Consider the following 14,383-nt stretch of genomic DNA (forward strand, 5'->3'; position numbering starts at 1 on the left):
TTATGTTAGAGTATTATAAACTCTATTTTATTTTGAAGAAAAGTTGTTCGATGTCGTCATGTTTGGATCATATGACTTATTATATAATAGATGAATATGTTTTTGGCATATGATTATAGTATGAGATATAATCATTGATAATATTTTGTGAAAGAATTGTTCCGCTGTGATATGCATAAGAGACATGAAGTTTAAATATGTGTTATGTGAGATATTTGATCGAACTCTAGTATGGTCGAAGGGTAGCTTCTTGGTTCGACAAGATTAAGCATGAAGTCGAAGGCTGTTCACATGCTTGTGTCGAAGATGCTAGGGTTGTTAGCATGTTAAATTAGGTTTTAGTTTTTAAATCCTAATTTGTTAAGTTATCTTGTTCATTAAGTTGGCTTGTGTAATGGGCCTTGTGTAAAAAGCCCATTAGTTAGTATGTTAGGTTTTATTATAAATAGCATACTAGTCTCTCATCATTGCTAAGCTGTAAATCCTAATTTAGGGTGAGAGAGGTTATTTGTTATTCTTGTAAACTTGTAATCTTGTTTTAAGAGAAAGTACAAGAATAACAGTTATAACCAATTCTTGTGTTCTTCTTATCTTCCCTAATTCCTATTATATTTTGTTCTTGTTATCCTCAGTCGAGATGTAGTTTTCAATGAAGCTTAAATGGATTTTAAGAAAACTGATGATGTTGGTCGAAATGCAGAAACATCTGACGAAGAGCTGGAACAGGTAGAGATTCCTGTTGAAGTGGAGCATGTTGATGCTGAATTGCATATCCCTGATGAAGTCGAAGAAGAAGCAGAAGATGCTGAGGAAATTGAGGAAACTGTCGATGACTACCTATTGTCAAGAGATAGGTCGAGAAAAGCCATCAAGCCACCTCAGAGACTTGGGTATGCAGATCTTATAGCTTATGCCTTAATCTCTGCGAGTGAGGTTCTAGACGAAGAACCTAGAGACTACAAGGAAGTTATGAGGAGTCGAAATAAGACTGAATGGCTGAAGGCCATGGATGATGAGATGAAATCTCTTCATGATAATCATACTTGGGAACTGATCAAGAAACCTACCGAGGCAAGGTTAATCAGCTATAAATGGATTTTCAAAGTTAAGGAAGGAATTGAAGGAGTGACGTCGAAAAGATACAAGGCAAGGTTAGTTGCAAGGGGTTTCACTCAGAAAGAAGGTGTCGACTTCAATGATGTGTTTTCTCCTGTTGTGAAGCATAGTTCCATTTGAATGTTGCTTGCCATGGTGGCACAGTTTGACCTTGAACTGTAACAGGTGGATGTGAAGACTGCGTTCTTGTATGGTGATCTAGATGAAAAGATCCTGATGAGGCAACATGAAGGGTATGTCGAAAAGGGGAAGGAAGGTTATGTGTGCAAGCTAAAGAGATCTTTATATGGACTAAAACAATCTCCTCGACAGTGGAATAGGAGATTCGACAAGTTCATGGCATGCATACGTTTCATTAGAAGTCAGTTCGACCATTGTGTTTACTTCAGATTTCGACCTGGTAATTCATTCGTTATTTTGTTGCTTTATGTGGATGATATTCTCATAGCAAGCAACAATGTTGAAGATGTGATGAGGGTGAAGGCTGAACTCAATAAGGAGTTTGATATGAAGGATCTAGGAGCTGCTTCAGGGATTCTTGGAATTGACATTCGAAGAGATAGAAAGAAGTCAAAGTTATGCTTATCTCAAGAGGCATATCTACGAAAGATTCTCGAAAATTTTGGTATGTCGAATTCGAAGCCATTTGTGACTCCAACAAACCCTCAATTCAAGCTGAGTATTGATCGGTGTCCCAGTATTGATGTCGAAAGAGCCTATATGAATAGCATCCCATATGCTAATATATTCGGTTCTTTGATATATACTATGGTTTGTACTAGACCCGACATAGCATATGCAGTAAGTCTTGTAAGCAGGTACATGGCGAATCCTGGAAAGGCTCACTGGCAAGCATTGAAGTGGATTTTAAGGTACATAAATGGGTCTCTGAACAGAGTCCTAATTTATGGTCGAGCCTTGGGTGAAGATAGTAAAGCAGCAATTGAAGGATATGTCGACTCTGATTATGCAAGTTGTATGGATTCTAGAAAATCTATTTCTGGATATGTTTTCACTATGTTTGGCACTGCAATTAGTTGGAAAGCAACATTTCAGAAGGTTATTGCTCTATCAACCACTGAAGCGGAGTATATTTCCCTAACTGAAGCTGTGAAAGAAGCATTGTGGCTTGAAGGTTTTGCAAAGGAGCTGAAACTTCAAGGTCGAGGTATCACTGTTAAATGTGATAGTCAAATTGCAATACACCTGTCGAAGAATTCAGCCTATCATGAGCGAACTAAGCACATTGATGTGAGGTTACATTTCGTCAAAGGAGTAATCGAGCGCGGAGAAGTCCAAGTGCTGAAGGTTTCGACAGATCACAATGCTGCTGATATGATCACAAAGACATTGCCAAGTTGCAAGTTTTTCCACTGTATGCAGTTGATAAAGCTGCATGAAGAAAGCTAGTTTGTTCCCTTGATGCTGTAGAGTTAGATCCAAGGTGGAGATTTGTGACATATTGGATCGAACTCTAGTATGGTTGAAGGGTAGCTTCTTGGTTCGACAGGATTAAGCATGAAGTCGAAGGTTGTTCACATGCTTGTGTCGAAGATGCTAGGGTTGTTAGCATGTTAAATTAGGTTTTAGTGTTTAAACCCTAATTTGTTAAGTTAGCTTGTTCATTAAGTTGGCTTGTGTAATGGGTCTTGTGGAAAAAGCCCATTAGTTAGTATGTTAGGTTTTATTATAAATAGCATACTAGTCTCTCATCATTGCTAAGCTGCAAATCCTAATTTAGGGTGAGAGAGGTTATTTGTTATTCTTGTAAACTTGTAATCTTGTTTTAAGAGAAAGTAAAAGAATAGCAGTTATAACAAATTCTTGTGTTCTTCTTATCTTCCCTAATTCCTATTATATTTTGTTCTTGGCATCGTTTTTCACAACATGTTATTAGTATGACCAAGTGTATATATGTTTTGTTAGTTTTTGAAAATACGTGTGACACCCTTTGATGTTATGCATGATATTTTACTCTGATTATGCTATAATTTCTTGGAGGTTAGAAATGAGGTGTTACAATGCAACTAGTTACATCAGAAGTGTAACCGGTTATAGCCCCTTCAATGGAGTTCTGAATCAAACAGAAGCTTCTCGTAACCGGATACAGTTTTAGTGTAATCGGTTACACCTCTTCAAGTTTTTTGTATTTTTGAGACAAAAACTTCTTGTAATCAGTTACAGTTTTAGTGTACCCAGTTATCGGGTTGCAAAGTTTGTTTTCCTAATTAATTGGTTAGCTACTTTATTTTGTATGGTTGTATAGTGTTAGATCATTAATAAAGTAAAATTGTATTACATTATTCATCATTGTTCTTGTGATTGGTGTGTTACCTAACAATATCCATACTATATTACAAAATAATGTCATGAATTGAAGGCGTTTGGAAGCCTTCACTTTGAGTTCTTCTTTGTCTTCGGTCTTCATTATGAGTTTTGACTTTTGGTTGTCGTGGTGTTTTTTTTAAAGGGAGAAGAAGAGAGATTAGAAGAGAATGAAAAATATAGGGAAAAAATAAGTAAAGGAAATGGATGAAGAGAGAAGAATGAGTTTTGAAATGAGAAACAAAAAGGAAGAAGGAAAAAATAAAGGTGAAGGCTGAAGGGAAAGTCTGAGAAGCCTGTTCGGGGGTCAGTTCTAGCATCAAGTGATTCCAGTCCCCTCCCGATCGCAGTTGCGGTTCGATCGCAGTTGCGGGGGATCGAACCGTGGTTCTCCCTACCAAGTCTAACGTCAATCACCACTAGACCAACTAACGATTGGTTGTTAGCATTTTGTAAGCATGTTAAATTAGTTGATAGATACTTGACACTTGAAGAGAAAATGTGAAAAAGTTATTTAATTCTTTTTATGAATAAACATAAGTGGTGTAGATGTGTAGTTTTATTGTGCATATTATAATAACTATAATTAAATAAAGATTTAAATGTAATTTTGGCCCCCCAAATTTCTTAATTATTTGATTTTGGTCTCCTATATTTTAATTGCTTGATTTTAGTCCCTCAAGTTTTGTAATTGCTTGATTTTAGCCTTTCAAGTCTCAATTGCTTGATTTTGACCCCTCAATTTTGTTTCCATTTGCATTTGATAGTCCCCTAATGACATGTGGACTAAATTTCTCTCTTTTTTGTGGCTTTTTCTCTTCTCTTTTCTTTTTTTAAATTATCTTTTCTACAATTTTATTTTTCTTCTCTTTTTAATAGTTAAACTTTGAATGTAATATTTAAAAAATCTTAAATATTTCATTCAACTTATACATAATGACAAAATTATTTTGACAAAATAAAATAGACCACTACCTAACTAAAATAACAAACTCTTTGGCCAATAACTCCCTCATAGTTAAGCATAAAGTCTCAAAGTCTAGCAATCCTATTAGTCATATAGAATTTCAATTTTTTATAAGGAATATTGCATGCTTACCCGTATATTATTTAAGATTTTCAAAATATTATATTCAAAGCTTAACTATTAAAAAGAGAAGAAAAATACATTGGTAAAGAAAACAATTGAAAAAAAAAAGAAAAAAAAAACAACAACAAAAAAAGAAGAGAAATTTAGTCTACAAGTCACGAGGGGGCTATCAGATGCAAAAGGAGACAAATTTGAGGGGCTAAAATCAAGCAATTGAAATTTAGGAGGCCAAAATTAAACAATTCGAAAACTTAGGGACCAAAATCAAACAATTGAAACATGGAGACCAAAACTAAACAATTGAGAAATTTAGGGACCAAAACTGTATTTAAGCCTTAAATAAACACAAAATAAAGTTTCACAAACAATCAATCACAATTTTTTTTATTAATTAAAAAATAAAAATAAAACTTTCTCTCCTTCCTTATCACAATCATCTTATGATTTCAATTAAAAAAGAAATTAAATTTTAAATAAATATAAATTTTCTCTCATCTTATTGCTCAATTCTAAAATTAAGAATATAAATGCGTCTCTTATTTCTAAAAATATTAATATAAATGCGTCTCTATGCAAGTATTTCTCAGCTTAATACTTATAAAACTAATAATCTAAAACAATATCATTGTTCAGCCATGCTTTTTAAAATGCAATTTTTTTTACAAAACTTCCATATTTGGCTTTTTGATCCATCATTGAATCATATGTTCATATCAATTTTTTAAGGTGAAATCCAAAATAGCAAGTTAATGTTTACTCTTTTATGTGTTTTCAGTTTTTTTCCAGATATTCATTAACCACTATTATTTTTTAAATTGAAAAGACAACTTGCAAGAAAATTTATTCCGTAATATTTAAGGAATAAATTGAGGAACGTGTAAACTTTTTATAAAGGAATATAATTATATAAGCATAAATAAGTAATATTATTTTAGTAGTTTATAACAGATGAATTCTTTAATACCTATATGAGTTTTGGTTAGGTAACAAGTCGTCATTCAAAAGTAGAACAATATGAACCAGCTTCCTTGAAGTAGAACAATATCATATCGAAATATTTTAGTATTTGTGTTGTGTATGGAAAAACTTGGTCAACTTATATTCAAGATGATGTTCATCTAAGAATTGAAAACTTCTAAGTTTGTTGTTTGGTGTAGTAAATCTTATTTCTCTATAGATGATGTTTGCAAGATGATGTAATACATGTTAAATCAAATTGAAAGATTTATTTCTTTGTGCAATATATAAGCATAAATATCCAAATAATACATTAGCATCAAATCCAAGATTCAAATATTACAACTAAATAAGGTAATAATACTATTTGCAACACACTTATAAACAACATCCATCTTAATTTTATTTGAAATTAGCATTTAAAGTTCATCCTTAATAGATGATGAAGGTCCACTTGGATTTTCAGAGGACTTTTTGATTGGATAAGAAGCTTCCATAGCTATGCCACAAAGTCCCTCCTTGTCAGATACGTTTCTTTCCATTCTGATGTAACCTTGTTCTCCCCATTCAGCTCCCCATGAGTTTCTCACAATCCAGTAATTAGTTCCATCAACAGTTACCCCATATCCCACTATTGCCACACCATGATCTAGCTCTTTTCCACAGTCACCAGTAAATACTCCCTGTTATTGTATATATACAAAATTAAAATACACATTAGTTTCAAAATTGAATATTAAGATAGTCTTTTTTCTTTGAGAGCGTGCAAGGCAGGCTACCGCATAATGTTGATTAAGTTGTGGCTTAAAACTGTCTCATACAATATTTGTCACAGACAAATCATGGTTAACCTGTACAGTCTCTGAAAACTTAAGAGGGTCCATAATACTAATGTATGATATCATTGTGTCCATATTTATATCACTATTCCCTTATTTACCTCAGAGTAGAACTGGAAATCAGATCCTCCAGCATCTATGGCTACAGAAACAGGTTGGTTGGCAACAGCTTTGAGCAATGCATCTTCGTCGTTTTCCGGAACAGTTTCATGACCATCAATAGACACAGCTGGGACACTCTCCTGCAACATGAATGGTTTTTGCATATTAAAGTCATCAGTCAATTATATTGGATTTTTTTTAATCAAAGTTAACTAAGTATAATATTCACCTTTGATGCATCACATGATCCATCATTTGCTGTGTAAGGGTAATAGCTTTCTGTTGTTAAACCACCTTTTTGCTTGATGTATTCAAAAGCATATTCCATTAGCCCACCATTGCATCCTTGATTTTCTTGAGTGTCACAATCTATAAGCTCTTGTTCAGATAAGGCCACTAGCTTATTTGTCCTGATTTGATTAATTCCTTCAACAGCTACAACCGTTGAAAAAGCCCAGCAACTACCTATACAAATCATTAGTCACAAACAACAACGTCATAAAAAGATATCATACAAAATAATCAATAATAACCATTTCAAAATAGATTCATTATAGTTGTGAATCCTCTATGTAAGACACACTACTACATAGAGCTCAAAATTTAACACTGGGGCTAAATAAGATTTCATAAAATATTTGTCATGCTTAAACAGTGACTATTCATTTACTTACCACATTGGCCTTGATCCTTGACATCAGTGACAGCACCTTTCTTCCTCCAATCAACGGAAGTAGGAGCTTTGTTAAAATTCTCATACATGAAGGTTCCATTTCCACGTGCTGTGCCACGGAACACTCTATGGTGATTAACCTTTGATCCAGCATAAATAGTCCTAAATTCATGGTTGGTTAAGTCAGCAAACTTGTTAAGTTTCAACTTGTAAGGCTTATCCAACTTGTTAGTGTTGTGGACATGCATCACATTTGTTTTGAACACGTTAAATCTCTTGTGTTTGTCCCCAAGGTTTCGAGAAACCGTGTGGTGACTCCTCCATCGCTCATACAAGTTCCACAAACTTTCGTCTGAGGACAAATCTTTTTCGTGGAAATCAAAGCTCTCGGATATTTCGAGAACCAGAGCAATGGATAGAACAATCAACAATAGCTTCATAATTGCCATGCTTCTTTGTTTGCAATTTGGAAATAGTTAATTGAATGAAAGTTTGATGAAACAGAAAAAGAGCAAGGGATGATTTATATAGGGGATTGGAGAATAAAGAATGTGAGGAAGTAAAAGGTTTCTTAAGGGATTCAACAATGTGCAATGATGGAGGTGCTATAATAAGATAAAATTGTGTTGTTCATGTATGGAAGCAAAGGGTTCAATGAGTGAAAACAAGAAAAATTGATTTGAGATATTTTTATTGTTATTTTTTAAGAATTATCAAAGTGATGACAAGGTGTTTGTTATTTTGTTTCTGTGGCATTGCATGGTTTCTGTTATTGAAAGCTTGAAGAATCATCTTTCTGTTGCAGGCTGATTACGTTATTGCATTAATGAGTAACATGGTGGAAGGGAGAGGAATGTGCAATGTTGCGTTTGGTTTTTAAACACTTCGTGTGTTACAAATAATTGAATGAAAGTGTAGTTTTTATATGTATTATGGGTTATAACTCGCAATTGCTTTTGGAAAGATTTGTAAATGATGTGAGAAAATAGATTCCAAAAAGTGAAAGTATGTGACACCATTCGCAAAAAGTGCAATAAAATTTATTTATTTTTTTAATATTTTAAACTTCTTTTGGAATGGCTTTTAGAATTTAATTTGGGTTGTGCGTAACATATGCTCAACTGTTTGTAACTTAATTAAATGGACTCTAAAACGGATAAATTAGTTTCTTTAGAAGTTAAAGTTAATAATTGTGTTAATTGAACAAAAGTAGGTAATCTATATAATCTGCTAACTACCTCCGTTTTTTTATTACAAGTGGTTTTGATATTTTTATAGGTAATCATTATTTTATGAAAAAAGAAATTATTTATAATTTTATAAAATTATTTTTCATTAATAGTATTAGAAATATAAATTTAAAGAATTGAAAGAAAAAAAATTGAGGATTTAATAAAACAATATTATTTATAACTTTTTGATATTGCAAAAATACTCATAATTTGATACAATTTTTTTCTCAAACAACTTATAATAAATAAATAAAAATGGAGAGAGTATCAATTTTGGGAAGATTCCATTTGATTGACATAAGCAATGTGATAGAACATTTATTATTATTCTGTAGTAGCAATCATTTGACTCTAGACTCCAGCGTGATGCTGTTGCTTGTTTTAAAGGATTTCCATGGCGTAGTGAATTGGTTTCCACCATCAATTATTTATTTCTAAAAACTGTTTTCTGTTTCCTTTTAGCTGAAGCTTTATTATCTGTTATGTTTTCATGAAACCACCACTTCCGTAGCGTAATTGCACATAGCATGTGTGATGCGTGCAGAACAAAAGTTACTACAAGAAAACAGAGGAGTTATACAATAACACTAGAAGAGTAAACGTAAAACATAATCCAATGTATTATATTCCTCAGCTGTTTTTACAGTAATTACAGTATGAAATTGATTTAACATAATTGTTTTTCTGTTACAAATGAATATATACATTGTTCCAAAAATGAATATACTTTTTCGAAACCGGCTAATATATGCAAGAAATAGAACTTCCTTAGGTCCAGATACAAACAACTCCGTTCTTGTCTGCTGAAGCTAAGGGTCTTCCAAGCCCACTCCAAGCACAGCTCAGGATAGAAGAAGTATGTTCCTTCAGAGTGCTGACTACATCAGTTTTAGATGCTGACCAAATATAGACCGACCCATCAGATGATCCGGCAGCAATATTTTGATCATCGGGACTAATGCACGAGCGACTCCAGTTAGAGGCCACTCGATTTCCTACAGCTTTTAGTGTGGTGCTAACTTCTAGAGATCGTACGTCAAATAAATTGTGCAAATTGTCCCTTCCACTGGTTAATACTGCATTTCCGTTTCGAGAAAGAGATATCGACGTGATAGCGAATGAGTGTGCTGCAACCTCGCTAAGTAGTTTCCCGGTTTTAATATCCCATAATCGAAGATTTCCGTCAATATGGCCGGAAAATATAGTCTGTCCATCACTGCTGAAGCAAAGAGCATTGCAGTTGCTGTGGAAGATGACTGTGTTAATGCAATAACCTTTAATCAAGTCCCAAACTTTTATAGTGCGGTCGTAAGCTGCGCTGACAACATGACGGCTTGAAACCTTGCTGACATCAACAGCACAGACTTTATCTTTGTGGCCAGTAAGGGTATGATGGACTCGACCCAAGCTGAGATCCCATGCATACAAGTTGTTTGAGCTGCTAGCAGCAATAACAGATCGATTATCATTGGTGATGGCGAGATCTAATACAGAGCCAAGGCATCCATAAAGATTGGAAATTAAGGATCCTGAATCTGTATCCCACACTTTAACTGTTCGATCCTGTCCCCCGGTAATCAATTTATTAGAATTGTTCTCGAACAATATGGAAGCACAACCACCTTCATGTGCTTGGAGCCTGTGTTTGCATGTGGAAGGGATGTTTGATTGTAAAAAGGCATCGGCACCTTGTTCACTTCGGCGAACTATGCCATCTATTTGCTGCCTTGCAAGTTGTTCTAAGCCACTAGCCTTTAGTTGCTTGATCATATCATCGTACAGTTGGTTTGCCTAAATTTATAGAAAATATATTAGTTATATCAACACAGTGAAACATTGAGAATCCATGAAGCTAATAGAATTAAAATATCATCACAGTTTAGTGAGGGAGCTACAAATGTAAGAAACTTAGACTAATGTTGTAACAATCATACAATTATTCGACTCGGCGGCATACAATCTAAATTTCACGCAATCACACAACAAGTTCAAAATAGATGCAATAGTGGCATAATGTAACATTCTCATGTAACCGACGCCTACAAATAAGACCATGACACAAGTATCAGATTAAAGGCAAATGAACTAAATTGTAATCTGATTATCTGGCCGAATTTTATTATTTCAAATGATTATGGCCCTGTTTGAATAAATAGCTTTTTGCAGCTTATAACACAAGCGGTTTTTATGATAAGCACCAAGTACAAACTATTTCTATAGCAAGAGATATGATAAAGTTAAATTATTCCGTACAAGCTGTTTTTATATGGTATCTTGGAGAACTTATGAAAATAAGCTAAAAACAGCTTATGAACAATGTCATAAGTTGTTTTCACAAGTTCTCACAAACAATCCAAACAGGCCCTGTGTTCATATGGAGAATACGTACAAACAACAATTTTATTTCAAATGTTCGTATGGAGAATGATAATGTATTATAACCTCATTTAGTTGTTCAGCGTTCTTCATTTTTTCTAACATCATGCGATCTACCAATGTCTTATTTTCAGTTTCAGCATTCTTGGCTCTAACTGTCATTTGCTGCAATTGTATTTTAAGTTCTGCATTCTCACTCAGAACCACTTCAAGAGCTTTAATTTTGTCTTCCAAGTCCTTTTTCAATTGCACGCACTCATCCCTGCAAAATTTATTTGAGTCACTTTCATAACTCATAAGCAAAAAAAATTGAACTAGAAAGAAATAAGAATACATGACTTTTGGAATTAAAAACATAAAAGGGAAAACAAGCAACCTTGTTTCGGTACACTCTTTTTGCAAATCAGCAGTTTCAGTTTCTTTCTCTTGAACCAAAGCTTTCAAAGTTCTGGATTCAGCTATTTCCACAACAAGCTGCTCAGATACTCGGGATTGAGCTTTGTAGCATTGCTGAAGTTCCACTTCAAGACTCTCTGCTTTATCTTTCCATTCAGAGCCCTATAGGAACACAAATACAACATTTAACTTAGTTGAAACATCTAATATTTAAAAGCAAGTTCCTAATTAGGGATCCAATGATATTTCTACAAACTAATTAGGGATTGCAACAAGGGTAACCAATTATGAATTCATGATCAAGTTCACAAAAAACCCTAAAAAAGCATATAAAAGGGACCTGAGAAACAATAGGTCTAGAAAGAGCAGCAAAAGCAGAAGCATGAGCTCCTTCTTCGCTCAAATGCCGCTTCCGTAGAGACCTCAAAGCGCGTTTGATAGCTTCATTTGCAATTTCTTCATTTGACTTCGCCATGCAATAAAAACCAATTCAATCACCGAACCGCGAATATCACCTGATTGATTGCGAAGAAAATAAAATCAAACGGTGCAAGAAATTTGAAACCGACAACAAATTGAAGGTTTGAGAGATGAATTTACCTTCATGATAGTTTGGAATTTTGGTATTTGTTGGTAAAGATTGTTCGAGCCTTGACTTCAAGAAGCATGACTACAACAACAGAAATTGATAACAATAAGATGAGGAAGCAGGAGTTTTTATTAACTTCAATTTCACGGGAGTGGCATTTCCAAGCTCCGATCGTTGAAATCTAATTTTGGGATTTACTAATTTTGTAATCATTTCTTTTTAAAATTTAAATAAGGTGAGTTTTTATTTTTTGGTACAATATACTATTATTGTAATAAAAATATTATACTATTATTTATTATATTATTTAAAAAATAATTAAATAAGATAAAATTAGTGAACCTCTTGCCCCATCCTTGGGTCTCTCACCCACTATACGAGTTGTCAAAAATGTTTCTCTGCTTACATAGATTTGCATTCATAAGTATTTTTTTTAAAACTTTGGTTTTTTCGTAGGTACATCTACGGAAGCGTAAAAAAACATAGTGAACGTTAGGGAAATTCAAATTATTTTAGTTTCGTAGATCTTTCGTAGATGTATTTACGGAACAAGTTAAAAACAGAATGGTCCGTAGATGTACATACGAGAGTCTGTGGATGTACCTACGAAATATTCTATTATATTTTGATGTTCCGTTTTTTTAAACCTTAAGCCATAAACCCTAAACTCTAAGGCAATGGAAAATAGTACATCAAAAGAATACATCTTATACATAGTATAAATTGCACTATAATTTGATTTTACATTTTTTTAAACCCTAAATCCTTAAGCAATGGAAAATAGTACACCAAAATAATACATTTTATCCATAGCATAAATTGCACTATAATTTGATGTTTCATTTTTTAAAACCCTAAACCCTAAGGCCATGGAAAATAGTACACCAAAAGAATATATCGTAAACATCGTATAAATTGTACTTTGATGTTTCATTTTTTGTTAAAAAAAATGGAATTTAGAATGTTCAGTAGATACATCTATGGAACATTCTGTTTATGTTTTTAACGCTTATGTAGTTATACTTACAGAAAAAATCAATTTTTAAAAGAAAAATATTTTCAGATGTGCATCTATAAAAATAGGGGTTATAATTGAAATTTTGTCGGATGACGGAAGAATCAAGGAGTGTATGTGATATTCTCTAAAATTAAATATTACTAATTGATTGATTAAAGGTATTTAGCCAACTTTTTTTTTATGAGATAAGTTGTCACCTTGAAATAAACATAATGCTTGTGTTACCGACCCAAAATAAACATCATGTTTGTGTTATAATTGTTTGTTAGTAATGAGGTTTTTTCATCTAATGGCAAGGTAGTCAAATATGAACACAATTGAATAAGAGTCATTTGAATTTATTTCAAATTTATTAAAATTTATCATAATGGTTAAGATTTTACACTCTATCAAAATGGAGTAGAATTAAACAACTAGATATTGCAATCATGTTTGATGATAATTAGCTCTACTAATCAAAGAGATCTAAGATTGTTAAAATATGATTTAAAAAAAGTTGTGTATATAAGGATGAGATGAACCGAACATGATGCGAAATAGGAGACAATGAGTTAATGAGTTAAATGTGGGGTGCCTCAATCAACCACTAAGTGAGATTCACGCATTACATGCAATCGAGTATGAATACAATAGAATAAAATTCAATTAAATATTTCTCACATTTAATCAACTCTATCATATTCTTTCCGTCCCACAATGAGTGATTCAGCCCATCATTTCACACATATTAAGAAAAGTGTATAAAAGTAAGAGAGAATAGGGTTTTTACTATACTGCCTTTATTATCTATTAGAAATGATGAAATTTTTATTTAGTAAACGGTAGAATTGAAAAAAGTGAATTGGAAATTAAAATGAGTCATTCATTTTTTAACACCATTTTATTCTAAATAAATCACTCATTATGGAACAGAGGGAGTAGTAGTTAAGACTTTAAACTCTATCAAAATGGTGTAAAATTAAACAATTGGGCATTAAGATCGTGTTTTATTATTGTAGCTATAGTAATCAAAGAGAGGAAAGATTGCGGAAATATTATTTGAAAACAATTGTGTATATAAGGATGAGATCAACTAAAACATATCGTGAAATAGAAGACAATGAGTTGAATGTGGGATGCCACAACCAACCACAAAGTGAAATTTACGCATTACCTTTGTAAATAGTCAAACAATGCTAAGTTCTACATGCCATTATGATCTGATCAATAAGAATAATGTATATCATGTCGGTAGTTGGTATGTGTCACTTCTTTTGCATCACATTGTTACAAATGCTTGTCTTCTATTAGAATCATTGTTAAACCTTTCTATTACAACGCCAAGCCCTAATTTCCCGGCCTCCATGCGAACCCATTGTAGCATATATTCACGAACAAAAAACTCTTGTTTATTTGTAAATTTTCACTTACATCTACTTAACAACAAAAGTCTAGCACACTGTTTAACATCATCCTTCACTTTATCCAGTTTAACATCATCTTTCGCTCCATCAGGTTTAACATTCATTTTCACACTAGCCTTGGGAGACACATTCGAGTAGATCATATCTAATATTAATCATAATAGAAAAACAGATTAAAACTCAAAGTATCAGGCAACTCCAGAGTCACATCTCCGGAACACGTGAAACTTATTTCGGAAATACTTATCCGGATTCAGCGTTCTTTTT

General features: G+C 33.1%; 2 protein-coding genes across 2 annotated transcripts; both read right to left on the reverse strand.

Moving 5' to 3' along the window:
- Positions 1-5,737: 5,737 nt before the first annotated feature.
- LOC131661799 (vignain-like) lies at positions 5,738-7,613 on the reverse strand. The gene is made up of 4 exons (XM_058931434.1): positions 7,104-7,613; positions 6,659-6,894; positions 6,429-6,569; positions 5,738-6,171 (listed from the first exon to the last, which is right to left on the reverse strand). The coding sequence occupies exons 1-4, from the start codon at positions 7,549-7,551 to the stop codon at positions 5,908-5,910; spliced, it is 1,089 nt and encodes a 362-aa protein (XP_058787417.1). The 5' UTR covers positions 7,552-7,613; the 3' UTR covers positions 5,738-5,907.
- Positions 7,614-8,936: 1,323 nt separating this feature from the next.
- Positions 8,937-11,893, reverse strand: LOC131661800 (autophagy-related protein 16-like). The gene is made up of 5 exons (XM_058931435.1): positions 11,707-11,893; positions 11,447-11,621; positions 11,087-11,268; positions 10,777-10,972; positions 8,937-10,125 (listed from the first exon to the last, which is right to left on the reverse strand). The coding sequence occupies exons 2-5, from the start codon at positions 11,579-11,581 to the stop codon at positions 9,103-9,105; spliced, it is 1,536 nt and encodes a 511-aa protein (XP_058787418.1). The 5' UTR covers positions 11,582-11,621; positions 11,707-11,893; the 3' UTR covers positions 8,937-9,102.
- Positions 11,894-14,383: the final 2,490 nt, after the last annotated feature.

Source organism: Vicia villosa, linkage group LG3 (assembly GCF_029867415.1).
Source record: "Vicia villosa cultivar HV-30 ecotype Madison, WI linkage group LG3, Vvil1.0, whole genome shotgun sequence".
In the NCBI taxonomy this organism is placed as follows: Eukaryota; Viridiplantae; Streptophyta; class Magnoliopsida; order Fabales; family Fabaceae; genus Vicia; species Vicia villosa.

What these genes read in the sequence shown, in the direction of transcription:
- LOC131661799 (XM_058931434.1), bottom strand. Translation starts at nt 7,551, where the DNA reads ATGGCAATTATGAAGCTATTGTTGATTGTTCTATCCATTGCTCTGGTT. An exon ending in CAAGGATCAAGGCCAATGTG is followed by an intron (nt 6,895 to 7,103) that starts GTAAGTAAATGA and finishes TGATTTGTATAG; the next exon opens with GTAGTTGCTGGGCTTTTTCA. An exon ending in GATCATGTGATGCATCAAAG is followed by an intron (nt 6,570 to 6,658) that starts GTGAATATTATA and finishes TTCATGTTGCAG; the next exon opens with GAGAGTGTCCCAGCTGTGTC.
- LOC131661800 (XM_058931435.1), bottom strand. Translation starts at nt 11,581, where the DNA reads ATGGCGAAGTCAAATGAAGAAATTGCAAATGAAGCTATCAAACGCGCT. An exon ending in AAAGAGTGTACCGAAACAAG is followed by an intron (nt 10,973 to 11,086) that starts GTTGCTTGTTTT and finishes TAAATTTTGCAG; the next exon opens with GGATGAGTGCGTGCAATTGA. An exon ending in ACGCTGAACAACTAAATGAG is followed by an intron (nt 10,126 to 10,776) that starts GTTATAATACAT and finishes CTATAAATTTAG; the next exon opens with GCAAACCAACTGTACGATGA.